Source organism: Pelodiscus sinensis, chromosome 24 (assembly GCF_049634645.1).
Source record: "Pelodiscus sinensis isolate JC-2024 chromosome 24, ASM4963464v1, whole genome shotgun sequence".
NCBI classification, from domain to species: domain Eukaryota; kingdom Metazoa; phylum Chordata; order Testudines; family Trionychidae; genus Pelodiscus; species Pelodiscus sinensis.
This window is the reverse complement of record NC_134734.1, coordinates 20,344,784-20,366,558: the sequence shown is the minus strand read 5'-3', so window position 1 is coordinate 20,366,558 and position 21,775 is coordinate 20,344,784. Positions and strand designations below refer to the sequence as shown.

At 46.4% G+C, this 21,775-nt stretch overlaps 1 protein-coding gene across 3 annotated transcripts in view; it reads left to right on the top strand.

The window, feature by feature from the left end:
* The window catches only part of OTUD7B (OTU deubiquitinase 7B), an 85,865-nt gene extending 64,322 nt beyond the window's left edge, over window positions 1–21,543 (top strand). For 2 of the 3 annotated variants that reach the window (XM_075908067.1, XM_075908066.1), the window contains 8 exons: window positions 601–702; window positions 2,875–3,002; window positions 6,262–6,374; window positions 7,767–7,894; window positions 8,559–8,708; window positions 9,888–10,002; window positions 13,378–13,462; window positions 15,771–21,543. In XM_075908067.1, coding sequence (XP_075764182.1) covers window positions 601–702; window positions 2,875–3,002; window positions 6,262–6,374; window positions 7,767–7,894; window positions 8,559–8,708; window positions 9,888–10,002; window positions 13,378–13,462; window positions 15,771–17,090 — 2,141 coding nt within the window. In that variant the 3' untranslated portion in view covers window positions 17,091–21,543. The remainder of the gene's footprint in view (window positions 1–600; window positions 703–2,874; window positions 3,003–6,261; window positions 6,375–7,766; window positions 7,895–8,558; window positions 8,709–9,887; window positions 10,003–13,377; window positions 13,463–15,770) is intronic. The other variant, XM_075908068.1, reaches the window with a different exon arrangement.
* The last annotated feature ends 232 nt before the right edge of the window (window positions 21,544–21,775 follow it).

The following is a 21,775-nucleotide window of genomic DNA, read 5'->3' as shown; positions in this document are numbered from 1 at the left end:
GTACCAGCTGAGCCATACTGGCCCCGACCTTGTTTGTTCAGCTACTGTGGGTGCTACCTCTCTTAACCAAGACTTCCTGGTCCAGCATGGACCATGGATGTTTCTGGACCACAGAGCCCAGGAACAGCGAAGTCTGGCAGCAGGGCAGGAGCACGGTAGTATGCATTGACGTGTGGGTGGATGGAAATGGGCGGTGGAGCCAGGAGCTCCAGCCTCGGGGGGGGGGGGGGGGGGGGGGGGGGGGGGGAGGAGAGTATGCAGCGGTGGCCAGGAGAGGAGGGGCCTTCCTTGGTCCAGCAAATCTCTTTGTTGTTGCTTTGATCTCCCCTCCACCCCCTTGGAGAGACTAGTTCTCTGCTGAAAAGCAGGCAGAAGTAGTGGGGAAATGGTCATCTATGCCAGAAAAAGCAGCGAAATAGGTTTGTTCCCTTCCCCGCTAGAAAGTGGCTATGTAACCGCTTATTCCTGTGTGTCAGGTGCTCTGTGACAGGCCAAGCTGCAATCCTTTCCACCTTTTGCCTTTCACCAGGCAAAGCTACCAATCGCCCTTTCAATGTCAAGTCTGAGCTTACAGTGAGTCTCTCTGAAATATTTCCACAGGTCGCCTAAACTGGTGGGCTAATGTTGATCCCAGCTGCCAAAGGCTACTTCCTTTGGCGACAACAGGTGATGGGAACTGCCTGCTTCATGCTGCCTCCCTGGGTAAGATCTCCAAACGATTAATGATAAAGCCACAGTTTTGTGACTGATCTTTCTTTGACACTTGATTATCAACGTATGCAGAGAAGTTTTTTAGGCACCACTTCCAACAGGCTCACTTGATCTCTTCCCTCCCTTAATAGGCTAGTGTGTTAAAGGGGGCTCGTCAGAGAGGGAGATGATCTGAGTACAGGAGATGAGGCCAGGAACTTGAATTTCAATCCTAGGTTTGTGGCTTTGGGTATGTGCCTTCTTTCTCTGCCTTCGTTTTCCATCTGCTTCGCAGGTGGGTGACACGGACTAAACTTTGAAAAGCTGGGTGTGTAAGTGTGTGTGTTCTTGAAAGCCTGCACAGTCCAGAATAACCTAAAATGGGGCAGTGAATTCTGGTTTGAGCGGTCTGCCTTTTTCTGAAACAGCCTCTAGAATAGTTTTATTCTTTCCTGAAGTGTTATCTTGCCTCACCCAGGAAGATCTTGGCTTCTTTCATTCTTATTTTTAACCCTCCCCTCTCCCCCCCCTCTTTTTTTTTTTTGGTCAGAGGATTTGTATTAAGTATCAAGGTAGAAGTGGCGCTCTGATCTGGGGAAACATGGCTGATTCTATGAACTGGTGTTTCCATGCAAAACTGAATTAAGAAAAAAAATGGAGTAAAAAGTTCCTATAGTGCCAACACCCCTACTTGAGAAGGATTTTCTGTCTGGGGTTTTTTTTTAAGCAAAACATGTTGTGTTTCCCCACTTCGCCCTAGTTCCATTATTTTTAAAACCCCTCTCTTCCCCCTACCTACCCTTAAAGTCTCTATTGTTAGACATGGATTTCTGAAAGAAATATATGAAGGGTTAACATTTTCTGTCGCTATGAAAGTGGGTTTTTGGTAGGAAACATCCTTAGCATTGTTTAGAAAATAGTCATTTTATGTGAAAATAATGTAGCTTGAGGCTTAGCCAATCTTGCAAAAAAAAAATCAAGGTGTAAAATATTGAATTGCCTTTGTGGCTCTCAGAATAAGATTTTAGGGGTGGGTGGGTGGGTGTGTCTATCAGACAGACAGACGTGAACTGTGCTTTGCACCAAGATTTGCAAACACAAGCTGCTGAAGGCCTCTTTGGACTGTATTAATCGCTGTGAATTCCAGAACTCCCTGAGAATCGAGGCTATCTGCCTAGGGCCAAATTAGCTGCACTTGAATTGCAGTAGACAGCTTTTGAAATGGTGGTTGTTAAGATTGGAACGAGCTATATAAAAATAATGGAGAGCATAGATAAAGGCCTATTGAACAGCAAAAGTCTAGCATCCAAAGGCACTGGTTGCAGTAACTTTAGTGCTGGGCAGTTGTCTAAACAGGGCCCTCTTACACTTTAGGGTAGTTGATCCTCTGACTTTTATTCATTTTATTCAGAGAAAGGGGTAGTTTAGTTGTATAGAGCAGGGTTGGGGGCCAGATGCAGCCCCCCAGCTTGTCTGGATCCAGCTCCTGAGGCTTAGGGCTAGCCCCCCTCTTCCCACCAGGACTGGAGAGCTTGCACCTACTGAGAGACTGGAGTGCACAAAATCTACGAGCTTGGGCCCCACTAGGCTCTAGTGTGCGAAGGGAATGTGGGGAATGGTCAGGGGCCTTGTCAATGATGGTTGTGTGGTGGGGGGGGGGGGTTGGTTTCTTACTTGTGTGCAGCCCCCCAGCCCCAGAAAGGTTCCCCACCCCTGGTATAGGGACTTAGTCTGGGCCTTTGCAGGTTCAGGTTCAATTCCTGCTCTGACCAAGACTTCCTGTGTGACCGTAGATAGGTCATATGGGCTCTTGGTGCCTCAATTCACCATTTACCAGATGAGACTAATAGCAAGCGTGCTGTGAGGATGAATGCATTAGAGATGGCCAGGTGCTCAGATTCTACCATGAGCAGGGTGGGAGAAACACCTAAGAGAGATTCTCAAACTTCATTGCATTGCAACACCCTTGTGACAACAAAAATTACTCTATGACCCCAAGAGGAGGAAGTGAAGCCTGATACCGCCAGAGCCCCACCACTCCAGGCAGGGGGCCTCTAATCGGAGCCCAACTGAGGTTCTGCTGTAGTCCCCTAGTTCACAGGGTTGTGCAGAGGCTGGAGAAAGGCCGGCTGCTGTTAATACTTTTCTTTTCTCTCCCTCCTCTCCCCCTTCTCCCCCATGTAGGTATGTGGGGCTTCCACGATAGAGATCTCATGCTTCGCAAATCGCTGTATACCTTAATGGATAAAGGTGTGGAAAGGGAAGCTCTTAAGCGACGGTGGCGATGGCAGCAAACTCAGCAGAACAAAGAGGTAGGAGAAGGAATTAAGGCTGAGTTCTTAGTTATGGCTCAAGGAGGCGTGTCCAGGCACAATTTTAAGTTGTTCGGGTAAAAACTTGTTTTAAAAAATAATGTGCATTTTGGGCAAATCTGTAATGTCCCGTGAGAAGGGACGTACCTATCCATTGTACCGTATTTTCCGGCGTATAGGGCGACTGGGCGTATAAGACGACCCCCTATCTTTTTAATTAAAAGATAGGGTTTCATCTTATACCCCAGCGCCCTTCCGCCTCCTTTGCTCCCGGTGTCCCTGGTCTGCTGGAGATGGTCCCCAGCAGACCAGAGGCACCGGGAGCAAAGCCGCCAGGAGCGCCTGGGCTCCCCCCCGCCGGAGCCCCTCCGCGGCTTTGGGGGGAAGCCGGCGGCTGGGCATCCCAGGCGCGCATAGGCTCCCCCCCCCCCCCCCCCCCGCCGGAGCCCCTCCGCGGCTTTGAAAGCCTCGGGGGAAGCCGGCGGGGGGGCATCCCAGGCGCGCATGGGCTGCCCGCCCGCCGGAGCCCCTCCGCGGCTTTGAAAGCCTCGGGGGAAGCTGGCGGCTGGGCATCCCAGGCGCGCATGGGCTGCCCGCCCGCCGGAGCCCCTCTGCGGCTTTGAAAGCCTCGGGGGAAGCCGGCGGGGGGGCATCCCATGCGCGCCTGGGATGCCCCCCCGCCGGCTTCCCCTGAGGCTTTCAAAGCCGCGGAGGGGCTCCGGCGGGGGGGGGGGGGGGGGAGCCCATGCGCGCCTGGGATGCCCCCCCGCCGGCTTCCCCCGAGGCTTTCAAAGCCGCGGAGGGGCTCCGGCGGCGGGGCATCCGGCGTACAAGACGACCCCCGATTTTTGGGGGATGTTTTTTAACTTCAGAGGTCGTCTTGTACGCCGGAATATACGGTAAGTGCAATTCTGAAACTTTGAAAAGAAACTCTTCATGTGGTAACTTATAGCTGTGTTAGCCAGTATTGGTGCACTTGGTTATCCCTGATTAGTTAGGTTCCCACGTGAGAACCCGTGCAACTGGGACAATACAGTGTGACGGAACGCTCATACTTTCTCGTATTGTTACATTAGGATTTGCTGCAGCCATTCCTATTGCGCCTACACTTGTTGGTAGTCACAGAGCATGATCCTAAATAGTTTTCAGCAAAAAGAAATGCATCATACTCTATGTAGGCTTCTCTTGTGATAAGATCAGACAGACACTTCTCAGTCTGAGCGCTGTGTGGACTTCACCACCAAAAAAGGTAATTCAGACACTCACCACATTAAAAGACCATGACAGTAGTGATACTAGCCCAAGGAAACAAGGGATGCGTGTTTGTAAAGGTGGAACGTTATCAGATGTCAGTAGTTAAATAGAATCCCATTCTAAAGAACAGTTTTCCCTAGAGCTGTTTTTTAAAGATAAGTAATATATAGGCTTTAAAGTGTGAGAGATTAATCCTATAGAGAGAGAGCCGAATATGTCAAAACCAAATATTTTAAAAATGAAATGGACTTTTCTTCGTTAATGTTCAAAGCATGTGTTTCAGCAACTCATCCGTCCGTGGCCTCGGAGTGCTGTCTCCAGCTGTAGGCTGCCAATAAAGCACAGTTATCTCTTCTGCAGTAATGGCTGTTAGTGTTATGAAAGACAGGCTTGTGCTAGTCGCTTTGTGTGGAAGATCTGATTGTTCACTTGGTGACTGACTCTGACATTCCAGAGTTCAGGTGATACTGTCATCCGTTCTTAAGCCCAAACCAAATCCGGGACGCCTTGTATTCAACAAGTACAAACACTCACTGAGTGGAGTGACTTGATTTCAGTGGAAGTGGAGCGTCCGGTTTGAAATACTAAAGGTGCAGTTGAACTGTTGACTTGTAAGTCAGGGTTTGGACTGGAAAAGGTTAGTGGTATTGTTGCTTGTTCACCACAAACTGCAGAGCCGCACAACATAATCCTCTTCTCTTTATGTACTTTGATCAGCTACGGAACATTTAACAACGTTGACAATTAAATTTTCATCTTTCTACTTCTGGGTTGACCCTTTGGTTACTTGGTTACTTTTGGCTCACGTTTTGAACCTTTTCACAAGACTAGTGATTTAATTTTCAAAATTGAAGCTTAGATTTTTGGAACATAAGATAGCAGAGAGGCTAGGCCATGCTGCTATGCAGCGCCCCCTCACATACACACCTACCCACTCCATTCCAGTCCTGGTGAATTAGATTTCTGAGCCTGGTTTAGTAAGTTTGGTATAACATCTCGTGTGGTCTAACTTAAAATCAGGCTGACTTTTTTTTTTAATTGTTTGTTTGCGATATGGCTTCTGGTATTTTTTTTTACCTTTTATTGTTGGTATTTGTGAGCATGTTGGTCATTGACATAGCAACATACCAGCTTCAGCCAAGAGAGCCGATTGAAGATTCCTTATTCCCAAAATATAACTGTACTGAATTGTATATAATCCTGAAAGCCACCGCGAATGAAAATGTAGCGTAGATGGCACCTGTGTAGGGCCATTCTCCAATAATCTTCTTTGATTGTCAGCTCTTCATGGCAAGGGTTGTGCTGTAGTATGTGGTGTCTTGCAGTGCTCAACCCAGCAGGTACCAGTCTCTTTTGGATGATGCCTGGATATTGCTGGAAAATAGCTATTTCAGAATCCTGCAGCACATCATGAGACCAATCTGTGACCATAGCTGAAATGAATCAACAAAAGCATTGAAGTAGTGGGAGCAGGCTAGAATGAAAGTGGGACTGAATGTAAACTCCTTTTGTTTGTAACATCTGAAAATCTGACCCATTGGTGTGCTTAAAAAGCAGTCCTTGTGTGACCTTTCTGGACAGTCTGCGGTTGTGTTTCTTCTTTAGGGGGGTAGGGAATCAATTGCGTACTAAAGCAAAACCTGCAGGTCTGCTAATCCAGTTATAATTTCCTGCTACCCTTCTCTCCTCAATAGGTTATGTGATCCTTAATTCTAAGAATGTGATGCCTTTAGTATAATATTGAGATTTGTTATATTCCAGTTCTCTAGCTTTAAATGTTTAAATGGTTTCTATTTCCTTTAGCATGGAACATAGATTCTGGATCTAACTCGATTATCTGTTCTAGTTACTTGTTGTGCTTCCAGATCAGGTCATTATAGACTCTTTTGCATTAAATATATTTGCAAAATTCAGTAGAGAAGTGGATGCTGGGGCCAATTAAAGCAGCTTGCTTGAGCGAATTGCTGAAGCCTTATTCTGTCTGGGGCTTTTTGTTTTTGTTTAGTCTGGCCTTGTTTACACAGAAGAGGAGTGGCAAAAGGAGTGGAACGAACTAATCAAACTTGCATCCAGTGAGCCGCGTATGCATTATGGTACAAATGGAGGCAGCTGTGGAGGGTAAGTGGACAACAACTGTACAAAGATGGTAGATGCCACTGGGTTTTGGCAGCCCAGCTGAATAATTCCAGTCTTTTTTTTTTTTTTTTTTCTCTCCCTCTCCCTTTCTCCCCCCCCTTTTTCTGCCCTCCAAGATGTTCTGGGTTCAAAACCAAAATAATCTAGTAGTCTCATTGCAAGACCCACTGGTGCATGACTTACAGTAATTATTTGTGAGGAGCTGAGGACCACGACCAGATGCTGCTTCAGGTGCATTCCAACTTAAAGGATGAACTGCTAGGGCAAGAGATTGTCTTTTTTATGGTGTTAAGTACAGGGCCGAGCACAATGGTCCATGATGGAGAGCTTTTTCACTGCTGCTAGCAGTACCTCTCTGGGCACTCTGGTCCTAGCCAGTGCTTTGTCTCACTAAAATTTACTCACAAATAAACTAGATAAGGGCTCATTGGTACAAACGTTAAGTTTGCAGTAAGCTGGAGTGTGAATTTACAGTGCACATCAGCAGGTTTTGCAGACAGCCTGTGGCAACCTAGTGCAGGGTAGAGTCACACCCAAAATTGCTGTTAACTAATTGTTTATGTAGGTGAGCCCTAAATCTTATTTCTCCTCTTCGTGAGGGGGCTCAGATTCATTAGTTGAGCCGTCTAACGTTTGTACAGTTCTCATGTATTGTCTTGCCTCTCTGCCAGATGGCAGAGACGAAAGTAAAAATAGCTACACACCAAGTTAACAATGAAGACGAAAGAAATTTAATCTTCTGTGTATTTGTGTTCCTAAGGATTAATGTCTCTGCAAAAGCTACCATGAAATCCTTGTTATGCACTGATGTTCATGCACACTTTCTCTTCTCAGTACACACAGAGCATTGGACAACATTTAAGGAAGCGTGTCTCTGGTTTAGAGGGATCTTGTTGGCTCACAGCTCCTCCTGTCTGTCTAACCTTCTCCCAGCTTTCTTCTGCATATGGGGCTTTAGAATGAGCATTGTAGCACCATAAGTGTTGATGCTCGACGTGGCAATAGAATTAATCAGCATGACAGCCATCTAATTTGGTACCGCAACTGGTTTAGGGATAGGCTGTCTGCTTTCTTTTCCCATCTGAATAATAGGGAAATCAGCCATCTTTGAGAGTCGTTAAGGTGAAAGACATCTTAGAGGTGCCAAGTCTTAATGTTATTGAAGATGAGTCGTTGTCACGCAGTTTGTTTTGGAATCCATCTTGGCCCAAAGATCAAATAGATTTGATCTCTACTTGCCTCCCTCTCTAATCTGATATTAATAGGAGCTATGTGGATGCTTTATATACAGTTTGTTCAGAGTCTGTTTTTAAAGCAAGTGATTAAAGGTGCAAGAGGTAAAGGGCTGTTCACATTTCTCTCTCATTTCCAAAGTGTTGACAGCTCGGAAGAGCCAGTGTACGAGAGCCTGGAGGAGTTCCACGTCTTTGTTCTTGCCCATGTGTTGAAGAGGCCTGTTGTGGTAGTGGCAGATACGATGCTGCGAGATTCTGGTGGGGAAGGTAAGTCCTACAGACCTGTTAGTCCTCTTTTCTCTGCAGCCTAGCTGCTTTTTCTTTCTTTTTTTTTTTTTTTTAAATTAAGCTGTATATGTTGCACTTTAGTGGAATACTTCCTTCTCCCTTTACTCAGTTTCACATGGGCTCTTTGTTCCTTGAAATTTGACAAGGAGAAAGATGCATTATGATTGCTGTGGATTATGGAGAGTTGCCACAGAACTTCCATCGGAACCGAACTGGTTCACTAAGGCATACAGCCAAACACTTTATAATATGAGGTCTCAAAGGCTTTGAGATGGCATGCACTTGTTTTTTTCCAAATTCTTTGCCACCTCGTACTCATGGGCAGAAGGGAAATTCCGCTCCCTGTGAACATAATTTTCCACCAGCAGATCTTTCATTTCCTGTCAGAAAAGATGAATCAATTACCCACCTCATGTATGTAAGTTTTGGGTGTTAGATTAAATTTAATACCACAACTTTGCACCTCCGGTTGTTTTTATTCTTTCTAGACAGTCATTGTCTGATTCTTCTCCCCAGTAAAATAATTTAGACAGATCAAATGTGAAGGTGAAATTTGAAGTGAAACAAGTTGGCTCAGAAGTTTCAATATACGTGGTTCTTTATAACCTATTCTGAAAAATAACACCTTGTACCTTCTTTTCAGCATTTGCTCCTATACCGTTTGGAGGTATTTATCTGCCCCTGGAAGTTCCTGCCAACAAATGTCATCGCTCTCCTTTGGTATTGGCATATGATCAAGCCCATTTTTCTGCACTAGTATCCATGGAGCAGAAGGAACCTACAAAAGATCAAGGTACCTTATAGGGCTTCTGATTTTGGGATTTTACCACTTAAGGCCCCCGATACAAAAGTATTTTTAAACTTCCAGTAGACACAAGAAAAACACTGGAAATGGTTACTTGTGGTGAAGGTTGATCTACATGGAACAGTAATGCAGATTTTAGGGAGAGTTAATTTCTAAAGAACACTGAAGTATTGATTGTTACTTGTCCATGTAGATCCTGCTGGGGCACCTTAAAAGTTCACTAGTACATTTTTCATGGGGAACTGTTTGTACAGAGCCCTGGGGGGAAAAACCTAATTTTTAAACATTGATATAGAATTAAAAAATGTCTACTGCACCTTCCCCCCTCCCCTAATTAAATGAATAAATATTTATAGAACAAAGCCAGTAACTAAGTCATGAGCAGTGTAAGGCTGCATTGTGGCCAGTCTGAGAGACACTGCAGGTCCCAGACATTGGGTATGTTTTGGCCTTACACAAGTCACCATCTAAATTGACCCAGTCCTCTGTAGGGTGAATGAAAGCTGAGCTAGAGAGGCTGAGGCTACGTCTACACTTCAGGCTTCTTGCGCAAGAGTGCATCCACACTGCAAAAGCACGTTGGAAAAGTGATGTGCTTCTGCACAAGAGAGCGTCCACACTGCCCGGGCACACTTTCGCAAGAAAGCTCTCATTGCCGTTAACAGAGAGGCCATCAGGGCACCCGTGCTTCTTTCGATAGGCTGTTTTTGCACAAAAAAATCCATTTCCCATCCCCACGTGCCATTTTGGCGCAAGAGCGCTTGCACAAAAAGGCTTATTCCTCGAAGAAAGAAGAATATCTATACCGCAAAAACCCCCCTTCTTCTAATTTACTGTAAACTTGCGCAAAAACGCGCTTGCAGTGTGGACACTCAGTTTTTGCGCAAAAACCCTGCAGTCTAGACATAGCCACTAAAGGACTATAGGGTTTGGACACTGGAAGGCTTGGCTGATATGAAGGGCACTTAACTTGCCTGTGCTGTCCCTACTGTGCAGATAAACGTTTGACTTCAGCCTCCAGAGCTGTTCACCCACACTTGCTTCGTTTTCCAAAGACACTGCAGAAATAGGAAGCTGTGATTTGGCATATCTGTTCTGCATGTTGTTGCCCCAGCCTCTGTCTCTTCAGGCCCTCAACAAGCTGCATTGTACCCCTTTCCGTTTCAGCTGTGATCCCTCTGACCGACTCGGAACACAAACTGCTGCCTGTGCACTTCGCTGTGGATCCTGGGAAAGAATGGGAATGGGGCAAAGATGACAGTGACAATGTCAAGCTAGCGAGGTGAGTTCTCAGCTGGAAATCAAACTGCCTGAGTGCAGCTGCCCTGCTACTTCGGCCTAGTCTATGCTACAACCCCCTGCCTCTGTGAATAGTGCAGCTGAAGTTGATTCGCTTATGGCAATGTCTTCCAAGTGGTTAGGTCCATAAGTGTGGCTCTCCAGTTGACTCCAGGTACTCGTCTTGTCCTGGAAGACGAGTCGATGAGGGGAGCACTCGAAGATTGGTTTGTTTACACAGACATCAATTGATCACCGGTGGATCAATTGCTGCCATTGTCTAGTGTAAATAAGCCCTCAGTATCCCCAACTATTAACTAAAACTGTTAATGTCTATCACTCTGTTTCAAACTTATGCATAGTGTGTGAAAATCATCAACAGACATAGCAGCCCTTCCTTACCACTGTTCCTTTTTTCAAATGTTAGCAGTTATTGTGAGGCAGAAGTATTTAAGGTAGTGCAGGTTTATGTAGGTGTTATAGAATAAGTAACTTATAGCAATAGTAACTGAGGTTATAGCTCTGAGCTGGTAGAAAATTTTCTAGCAATGTATTTTCAATGGCAAATTGCTTTTTGACAATATAGAGATGTTTTGTGGAAAGTGGCTTTCGATTGAAAATAATTTTTATGGAGGTAAATGCTTATTTCCCAGCCAACTGAATTTAGATTTTTTTTTCCTGTGGTACCCACTTCAGGAATAAGTGCACATGTACAAATGACTGGCCTTTTAACATGAATGCAAAATTAATCCTGTGTGCCAAACGAATACAGAAAAATGTGTTTTTGAATTTGGCCATCTCTCACGTGGTAATCTACTGTATATTTGAGAGTGTTTGTGCATCTGTCTGTCTATCCTGTCTCTGTCCGTCTGTGAATATATATGCTCAAAAACTCAACAGTAAGAGCTAGGTCCACTAAATTCGATATACAGCTTCTTCTTGTCATAACTTAAAGCAAGGTCAGGGTTGGGTTGTGCCAGAGCAATGGGATGTGCCTGGAATAGGATTGTTTCACATCAAATGGAAAGGGAGGAGTGCGATACAAGGGACAGTAATACCACAGAATGACCACAGGGAGGCAGCAATGCCCCAGCTTCCCACCCCAACCCCAGGGAGAAGCTGTGGATGAGGCACGCAGCCCGGCTTAGAACGGCCCCTGCTGAACCCCTTGCCCAGACTTACACCCCCTACTCCCTGCCCCTAAAGCTCCCTTCTCCCCCCCCCCCCCCCCCCCCCAGCAACACCCAGATTCGTACAGGAACATTGCTGGCTGTTCCCCTTTTGTCAGGGAGTGAGGGGATAGTGCACAGATTGCCACATTAGGAATGTAGGTGAGTAGTCAACTAACCAATAAACCTGAGCTTATCGTTTAGTCAGTCGACTACTTGCATTATCAGAGGCAGCAAGGAGGGGGGAGGAAGAGGAAGAGCTGGTGATGGGGGGGGGGGGGGGGGGGGGCAGCCAGCTTAAAAGTTTGTTTGGCTTGGGGGGCCCCCTCAACACCGTCTCTGAGGTGCTGCCTGCCCCCAGCGTAGCCAGGAGGTGCGGGAGCAGCAGGCAGGGGAGGTTGCCATGAAGCAGCCTCTGCCCACGGCCAGGGCTTGCCGCGGGGCAGAAGTGCTCCACATCCCACGGAGCAGTCCCTGTCCACAGCAGCTGGGGCTGGCCACGAACAGAACCTGCTCCAGCAACAGCCTTTGTTTGCAGGGGTGTCCAGCTCTCTGCTGCGGCTCTGCAGTTTAAATGTGGTAGGAGCCGGGCTGCCTGCCCGCCTGGCTCTTACTATATTTAAACTGCAGAGCCGCAGCAGGGGTAGCTCTGAGTGCTTCCTCCCTTATCGACTACACGGTTAGCTAATTACTCGCTTCCTAACGTCCCTATGCTGCATTCCTCTCTCTGGCTGGGGAGCACAGGGGCAGGCAGGCTGTGCCCTTTGCTCTTGCTCCCTGATAGGGACAGGAAGGGGAAGAGCAAGCAGCCCAGCTGTGAGTCTGGGGGAATCTTTGGCCCTCCCTGCACCGCCCCACACACCCAGCCCCCTCGCCAGAGCTCCTCCTCACCCCCCCAACCCTGACACCTGCACGCCTCCCCCTCACTTCCTGCCCTGAGCCCATCCTTAAGGACCCGAGCAAGGCCAGGTAAATGTGCAAGCTTTAGATCCTTACAAAATGATTCTTGGTATCAGAAACTCATTGAGAACCTTAGAAGCTCACAGAAAACTTTCTACAGTTCAAGCTTGTCTGTTCTCTCACCGGGTTAAACAAGCCCTGTTGTATTCAGTTCTAGAGCTTCAAATTGATTTATTATTCAAGGCCCCTCTCCTGGACAGCATTTAACTAACTGTTTGCTCTTCGAGTCCCCTTAGGAATGGTCAAGTGCCTTCGCTTTTATAGCCTCGTAAACTTCAGCCAGTTAAGATAGAGCTGTCCTGAATAATTGAAGACATGATGTGCTTGTTCTTCAACTTTGCATATGTATGCCTGCTGTAACCTAATCCCTGCTTCCTCAGGAGTTCTTAGGTGATTTGTTAATTTCATAGGAATTTATCCCTCCCTATGGCAAAGAACAACACCACTCCCCTTTCTCTGTAGGCAGGAACAGAGACATGATACGTCTGTATGCCATTATGGCTGAGTTAGAATACTGGACGGCTTTCAAATTTATCTTGCGTTGCTCCTACCTCTTAAAGGGATACCAACAAGATACACGCACTTGCTGCGTAATAGTTTCTAACAGCTTCATTTTTTTTTAGCTTTGGCTAACTGAGATCACTATGGCCAATAGTAAACTATTATCAATCACAGAAAGAATATGTACAATTTGTTTGCTTCATGTTATGCAAAGTCAGAAAATGCATTTATCTGTGGAAATAATTTGTATCTTTAAAGAGATGAGAAAGTTGCTGCCTTATTTTGTTGATTAAAACTAAAGCTTTTAGCATGTGGTCAGTTTTTCTGTCTTGTTCTCATATACAGTACTAGTTCTGTCCAAGTTTTCAGATCTGCAGAAGAATCTTAATTTAGAAAGTTCAGTAAAATAACTTTTACAAATGTAGGGTGAACAGAAGTGTTTTTCAGAAATTCCTTTTATACAAATGCAGAATGTAGACTTAATTTAAGCTATTTGTCCTGTTTACTTTTTAAATAAATGCTGTTCATGTAAGGAGGAAATACATATAAAAAAGTACAGGTATCACTCCAAAATACTTTTTGATGCTAATTTCTATCATGTAATTATTGTAAGTGTGTTTTAATAGAAGAAAAAGGCAATTAAAGTGTAACTAAATCACCATACATAAAGTGGAACCACCATCACTAAAATGATACTGGATTGTTACTTTGTTTCATGACTCTTTTTTTTTTTTTTTAAATATATATAGTGTGACGCTGTCGTTGGAAGCAAAACTACATTTGCTGCACAGTTACATGAATGTTAAGTGGATCACCTTGCCCTGTGAAATGCAGGTAAAGAAACAGGAAATACTTTATTTCTTTGAATGCATTCATGCTTTCTTCCCACAGAGGACTAGACAGGGGATGGACTTTGGCTTTCATTCATGCACATTTCTTTAACCTGCCCTTAAAAGGGATGAATGATGTTATTTTGGTCAGAAAGACGAGAGAAATGCCATATAGACACTTTGAGAGATTCTGTGCACACTTTTTTTAATAAGTTACATGAAAAGTTTAAAGTTGAAAATACACAAAGCCACTAATTCAACCAACTGCAGTGCACCGCCTGTATGGTCTGTTCACTACTGGATTGGGACACTTGCTATACAGCCACCAGAAAGCGAATAAAGATATTGAGGTGAACAAGCTAAACTTCGGGGCTTTAAACCTGAGAGGGTCATGTGTAGCGTTCTGAATACTCCAGTGTGCTCCAGAATATCCCTAAGATGTCCTATTGCCAAGTCATGGCATCTGCATTAACAGTGTAAACATGGCTTAGATTCTGCCAGGTTTGCAGACTTTTATTTTTTTTAAAAAAAGGAAATTGTCAGATTGGTAATTCAGGATCTGGAATGATTCCCCCAAATTCTGCGTCAACTGTTAAATTTCAGTTCGGATCTTTTCCAAGATCAAGATGCTGCTCATTTGTGGTCTATATGGAAAAAGCTCAGATGACTACATTGAAAAAGTAACAGTTATTCTTCTGTTCCCCTGCCTCTCCACCCTCCCCCCCCCCCCCCCCCCCCCCCCCAATTAGATTGCCCACAATACTTGTAAACCTATATCCTAGCTAAATTTTCGCCTGCCCGGAAGGGCCCCAGGTCATTACAAGTAAATGACATGAATGAACTATGGGTGTATAGTGACCCCTAGTGAAATGGGTCACAGCTCCAAGCTTGAGTGGTATCTGCCGTTTTATTGTGCTGCTGTCTTGATTTGGGTTTACTATTTATGGGATCTCAGCATCCAAACGGCCGCTCTTGTCCCATACGAACCCACTGTAAGGAGCCATCCTGCTGTACTCCAAGGCTCTTTCTTTGGGTGGGTAACATGCGTCTTGCATTTGTCCTCTGTGCTCATTTGTACAAGCCTATGAGGGCTGCAAGAGTGGCCGTTTCCAGAACGCGTCCAAAATAGCATCTGTAGTTGGCCCGAAGGGGATAGGTCAGCCCAGTAGAGCATGCGGACGTCTCTAGTTAAGGGCCTGCTTTCCTCCATTAAAATCGTACCCTAAACTGATGCATCTGCAGAACCTAAAGTAGAAATGTAATTTTTGGCATGTGTTTTAACTGGATAGGACAGGGATGGGCAATAATTTTTGGTGGGGGCCACTCCAAGGTTTTGGAAAGTGGTCAAGGGCCACACTTCTCTGTGGAGGAGTGTGGGGTCTAGGTTGGAGGTTTGGTGAAGAAGGGCGCAGGGGATAAGGGACTGGGGTGCAGGAGACGGTGTTTGGGTGGAGGAGGGGGTTGACCCCGAGTTGGGATTGGGGTATAGAGTCAGGGAGGGAGTGTGGGTGCAGAAGAGGGTTCTAGCTTGGGGGAGAGGGGTGTAGGAGGGGATACAGGGTCTGGGAGGGAGTTGTCACCTGGAGCAGGGGGTGCAGAGGGTTTGGATGGTGATCTGGGGGAGGGAGTTGGGGTGTGGGCGGGTTTGGGGGGCCAGAGGCAGGCGCTGGCTGGGAGGCGCTTGCCTAAGTTTCCTGGCCAGGAGGCTGCCTGCTGCAGCCCCAGCCGCTTTGAAAATACAGGCTGCTCCCTCCGCTCTGGGTGGGGGGAGAAGCTTGCGCTGCCCCCAGTGTCAGCTCTGATTGGCTGGTTGTTTCCAGCCATTAGGAGCTGAGTAATTGTCTGAGGTCAGTTCTTATTGACCATTGTTTCTGGCCAATAGGATTGGGCTGGGGGCGGGGAGCTCTCTCACCGCCTCCCCCTCCCTGCAGAGCAGAGAGCTGCTGGGACGGTTTTAAACCGCGACAGTGGCGTGTGCCTGAGGGCCCCAGCAGGATGGTCTGTGGGCCGGATCCGGTGGCTTGGTGGGCTGGATCCGGCCCCTAGGCCGTATTTTGCTCAGCCCTGGGATAGGAGCATGCTGTTGGGTAGGCCGTGACATACATACAGCCTTGTGCACCAACACGTTCCTGTTGCGGAGTAGCTTGTCTGTGCCTTTTTGGAGAGCCAGCACTAGTGTCAGCAAGGTGCCCTTGTGCATGTTTAGCCCTTTCTACTAGGTACCTGCCTGTGGCATCCACTCCCAAATTTGGCATGTAGACTGTAAATGCTCAGCTTGCTTTTTCTCTAAAGGTTGCTTGCTTTCTCCGTAGGCCCCTCTCGCCCAGCCAGAATCCCCGACTGCTTCTGCCGGCGACGATGCCCGTTCAGCTGCGGAGTCCGGGGAGTCGGACAAGGAATCTGTCTGCAGTAGCTCCACAAGCAACGGCGGCAGTAAGAGCAGTAAGGAGAAGGAGAAACCCAAGCGAGAGCGGGAGAAGGACAAAGACAAGGAGAAAGAGAAGAAACGGGCAGACTCAGTGGCTAATAAGCTGGGCAGCTTTGGGAAGACTTTGGGAAGTAAGCTAAAAAAGAACATGGGAGGCCTGATGCACAGTAAAACTGCCAAAGGCGGCGTGAACAACGGGCAGGGGGAAACCTTGGAGAAGAAGAAGAAAGGCTCCCTGAAGTCGAGGAAAGGCAGCAAAGAGGAAACTTCCCAAGGGGATTTGTCGGCCTCTACTGAGAGAACCTGCCCCAACCAAGCGACCGTGGAGAAGCAGCCAGATGGCTACAAATACAGCAACGACGTCAAGCTTAGCCTGAGCATCCTGCGGGCCGCCATGCAGGGCGAGCGGAAGTTTATCTTCGCTGGCCACCTCAAGACCAGCAACCGGCACCAGTACCAGGAAGAGATGATCCAGAGGTACCTGTCGGACGCCGAGGAGCGCTTCTTGGCCGAGCAGAAGCAAAAGGAGGCGGAGAAGAAAGCCCTGGGGAACGGCGGAGCCGCCAAGAAGCTGGAGCCGGAGGCTAATCTTCACAAAGGCGAGGAGGGGCTCCTGCACCCGTCCTACCCCCAGTTGCCTCCGATGTACGGTGTCCAGAGCCCGGAGGTTGCCATGGGTGCAAAAATGACTGCTTTCCCTTCCAGCTACTCAGGAGTCTTCACCATTCCCCGGCCTGCTGTGGCCAACAGTGTAGAAGGCGGCCATCCCCCCAGCTATCAAGATACCAGGAGACAGCTAGCAGGGGGCCCCTGCAGCAGCCTTCCTCCCTATGCTACCTTACCTAGACATTGCACTCAGGGGCGGCCTCATCCATACCAAACCAGCCCTTCCCACCTGGGGAGGCTCTCCCCCACAGAAATGGATGTCCCCCCCCACTACCCCGTGGAGTGCGATGGTCCTACCTGCGTGTCCCCTCACAGCAACGGCTACAGGGAATCCCCGGAGCAGGACAGCTTGCAGAAGGCAGCAAACGGGGACAAAAGCAAAAGCCGGATACTTTATAACGTTCCTCAGACCAAATGCAAGCAGCCGAACTGCAGTTTTTACGGGCACCCGGAAACCGGGAATTTCTGCTCCTGCTGTTACAAAGAGGAACTGAAACGCAAAGAAAGGGAACGAGAAGCACTAATACACAGGTTCTGAAGAGTCTGGCTAGCGCTGACATTGGGACCCATGGAGGATGGGGGAATGCAATAATTTTTTTCCATGTTCCTCTCTCCCTCTTCAAAGGAGAGTAGGGCTGGGGTGGCCAATGTGATTCCACTACAGTGTTGTAGTGGGGATCCATTGACAAGGAGGGAAAACCCAAACCTTTCCTTCCAGGAGACTCTGAAAGGGAGGGGAATGCTATCAAACCGGTTTCTTCTGGCAAGGGGTGACTAAGGTTAGCAAGCCACTGGAGGAGGCATGCTTAGGTCAGAGCACAGGAAGTGAGACACCAGGTTCTTAAAATGATCCAATCAACAAGACCAAAGCGTTGTCAAGGCACATGGAGAAGACTGTGACTGGGTCCTTTCCGTTGGATTCCAACTTAAACTAATTTAAAAGAGCTTTTCCGAGGAGTTAGCAAAGCAGCCCAGCAATTTTAGTTTAAAGATCATGAACCTTTTTAATAAGAGATTTTAATGTTGTTTTTATTCCTTGCTGGTACTGAAAAGATTTCAAGTTGGCCATAGAGTATTTCAGGGGCATGGCTTGGAGGGAGGGGCTGCACCTCAAGACCTATCTCCTTCCTAGTTTTTCTGAGCATGCCTCTTAGCAGCAGGTTCAGGACTCTACCGTTGCGATGGGCTCAGCTCTGTTTTTTAAATTTTATTTTTTAACTTTTTGTGGGGGTGGGAGGGCGGCAGGACAGATTATTGGCGTTTTTCTTACAGAAGTACTGTGCAAACCCATTCTGCTCCCGATACAGTCAAACCTCCTTAGTAAGAATCCGTGGGAAAGTGAAGTCCGTGTCTCCACCCAGCAATAACCATCGGTGTGGGGAAGTTGGAAATAGAAAGGACGTATCAAGCACCCTGCGGCACTGGAAGCTAAATCCATACCAGTTTGCTGCTAGTTTAACTCTCTCTCTCTCTCTCTCTCTCGCTCTCACTTGATTTTTCTACTTGAGCAAGTTACTTCCATACTACCTCTGTTCTGCTGAATAGCATTAATTTGGCTCTGTTTTGTTGAGCCGTAGCTGATCTTTGAACGATAGGTAATATTAAAGATATTTTTGATAAAAGAACTGTAAGTAAAATAGAGCTATTATGTAATTTTCCACACACTTTTATTATATGGTTCCCAACTTTCCCTCGCCTGGCCCCTGGTGTGGACCGGTCCTTTAGTCCACATGTTACTTTGCAGGGGAGCATAACTTGAGCACTGTGTTTGCACAGACGTTTGTAACTGTCGAGCCCAAACTGGAATTGTCTTCATTCCAGGCTCGCACAGAGCAGGGTCGAAGATTTGAAAGAAAATTCAAAACTTCCCAACGTTCCCTCTTTGGTTTAAGAAGGCGTAACTATGCAATTACTTTCCATTTTAAGTCTGCCCATTGTCCTTAACTTGTGGGAAGGAGGGAGAGCGCAGCAAAGAAGGTGATAATACACTGCAAAATGAACTTGGAGCCTTATTCTCCTATGCACACAGACTTTGTCTAGACCCACAAGTTGCACCAGTTGAATGTGTATTTTAAGAACCGATACCTTGTCTATAGGGAAAAGTTCAACCAGTTTCACTAAGGGGTGCTTTTAAAATGGATGGACTCTCTTCCAATTAGGAAGCAGCTTCAGCTAAACCAAAAGAAGCTGCTCTTAAACCAAAATAAATGTCCACACAGGCGTTCGCACTGGTGTAACTCAACTGGTTTGTTAAAGCAGTGTAACATTCTTGCGTAGATAAGGCATTCTCTGAACTTCTTTCTAAAGACTCCAGACCTGAGTGTCCACTCTCCCACCGGCTTGACTCAATTGATTTTTAAATCACACCCTCGATGAAACAGGTGCAGCTTTGTGGGTAAACCATCGGAAACCCCTGTATGCACCTGTGCCCATGTAAAGGACTCTAAAGGTAGGGCAGCTGTAATTGACAGAGACCACTTTACACTTGCATGGTGCTATGGCCAAGCCACAGGGTAACAGGTTAATGCCCCAGGTGTTTAGATTGTTCCATTCTCATCCTGATCCCAGGCTGCCTCTTCCTCTCCCAGGCATGGAAACAGCAGCTCCACGCTTGCATTGTGTTTTTACTATCCTTGGCTACAGCTGACCACAGTGGGAGGTGAGGGCTCTTAGACCCTGATCCTGTAAAATGCTTTCCTCAGAAAAACCTGGGTGGAAGGGGGGGGGGAGGAATGCTGGTAAAACATCAGCCTTCCTTCCGTCTTCCTTCCTTGCCTAAAAGGGGATTTTCTCCCACTCTGGGCTGATTCCAGTATGCCATCACCATTGTGCTGCCCCGACCCACCTGATAAAGAAAGATCGAGGTAAACCAGCAGCATGCTGTAGGGGGGCAATGGGAGCAGATTTTTTTCCCCCTAAAAGTGCCTGGTGGTTTTGGTGCACCCTGCCAAGGCCTCATTTTTGGAAGCACTTTCTCAGAATCGGGCCCCTCTAAGGTCTCTTAAGTTGGTCTTAGGGACCCTAAAATCGTTAGCTGCTTCAGAAATTCTTAGCGCTACCGAATGAATTGAAATGAATCCTCCCGTTTTAGGGTAGCTGACACCCACACACTACTGCTAATTTAAAAATAACTGACTGGCTCGGAAGATGCGAGCAACAAACACTGAATCCGTTCTCTTGTCTAAACGAAATTCATTTGAAGTCCCTCGAGCAGTTGCCATGAAGATTGTCACTGCTCTTATTTTATTCTTTTTAAAACCGCTTAGCCGGGTGCTTTAATCCTCCAGTTGCAGCACGCACTGACAGTGTATTCTTATTAATGAAGTTTGACTGTATTGTCATCCCTCTGACGACTGTTTTGAACCCAGCTTGCTGTACTGTGGTGTGAATGTAAACCTGTACATAGTTGGTAGGAGTCTGAAAGAGTGAACGAGAAACAGTCAGACTCTCATATGCCAGGATCCGATTGCTCGGTAGTTTAGCAGACACGGCAGAAGTTTAACAGGTGAAGGGCAAGTTGCCTCAAACATTTGTTTTCTCATGTAACCCAGCTCTGCAATTTTTGCACAAGAATAACTCCCCTGAATGACCCCGGGAGCTGAGACTGTAGGGACAGGGCTCTGACCATAGGCTGCTGCTGTGTCGTCTGTTATTAGACAGAGGTTTCTGTGGACTCTTACCTTTGCGGTCAGTTTCTGGCATTTGCTTGTCTGCCGTTTTTTTTATTGCAGTTTAGGGATAGTTCATAGCTTTTTTAATCAAAGAAAAAAATTGAACTTAAAGCAAAGTTAAGTTTCCAATAAAAAAAATTTGAAGAGTATTTTTTCTATAAACTACAGAGTTTCAACTATTACCCTGAGTATAACTGATTCCAAAGCTTTCCCGCCTTAATTATGTCATAATGAATTGACTAATGGGTATCTATTGAATTTCTTTGGAGCTGCTAGGATTCTTTCAGGTCATTTTTTGTTTCTTTATAGTGCAAGTATTTTTTTAAAAGGGATGAAATAGAAATTTTATATTTATTGAAAGACAGTATTAACTATTGGCTTTCCTTTGCATAGACCTAACGAATCGATTTTCCCCTTCCTGTGGTGGGGCCGAATATTTTGCGGTACTTTATTTTTTTAAGGGGGATGGGAGCAGGTAGGGAGGGCAGCAGGAAGAAAGAGCAGCAGTGTGGACTCCAAAGCACCTTCATTTTTAAATGAGCATCAAACACTCCGTTCTTCTGAGGATCAAACGAGTGGAGAGGAAGACTTTCCCGTGTCTGTCAGCCCAGCAGAATTCCCGTGGATATTAATGGGGGCGATGCGCACACACACTAGAAGCAGAACAGACCTCTGAAGGTTTGATAAGAGATGGGGGGAGTGGGAGGATACAATTTGATTTGGTCTTAAAATGCATGCACTTAGTGGTGCAATTGGAAGAAACTCTGCTTGCTGTTGGGACGTGAATATTCCTGTGCAGCCTCTAATTCTGCACTGTCCTGACTCTTGAGACGCACTAGAGACTTTTTAATAGGTTAAAATGTGTAATGAACTACTAAAGAGCATTTTAACTATCCCACACCCTCGTTTTACACTCAGGCTCTCTTGTAGGGAAAGCACCGTAGGAGACGTCATTATAGCATCTCACCTACTAGACCTCAGTTCTACAAGCCCTGCTTCCTCATTTGATTTTAAAGAGCAACTTTTGGAGCCACGGATATAATTAGTAGGCCTGAAGAATCTCCATAGGAAGGTTTAGCACACAGCCTCTTTTTGCTAGTCATAAGAGAAGTGACCTGAATTAATTCTTCAATTGCTTATTGACAAAAAAAAACTTTTTTTATTTAAAAATATTGGGTTGGCAACTTTTTACTCTAGTTTAAATGCACTGCTGTAATGAACACTAGATGGCGCTTTGTAATCAGTCTTAATACACAGTATCCTTTCATTTATGCTACCATAGATTTCACTGACCAATAAAAAGAAAAGTTCAACTAATAACTGCCGAGAGGCAGCTGTGGCTGTTTTGTCTGCTTCCTTCTTGGATTGCCAAAAACCTCTGCAGGAGAGGGAGGGGGGCTTGTTTATTTGTATTTCAGGAGGGCCCTAGTTGTGCTTGGCACTCCCCAAACAACACCAACAAAAAGTCCTGACCCAAAGAGCTGGGAAGAGCGGTCCGCTTTTTGCATAAGAACATAAGGGAGGCCGTGGTCCATTTAGCTCACTCTGTCGT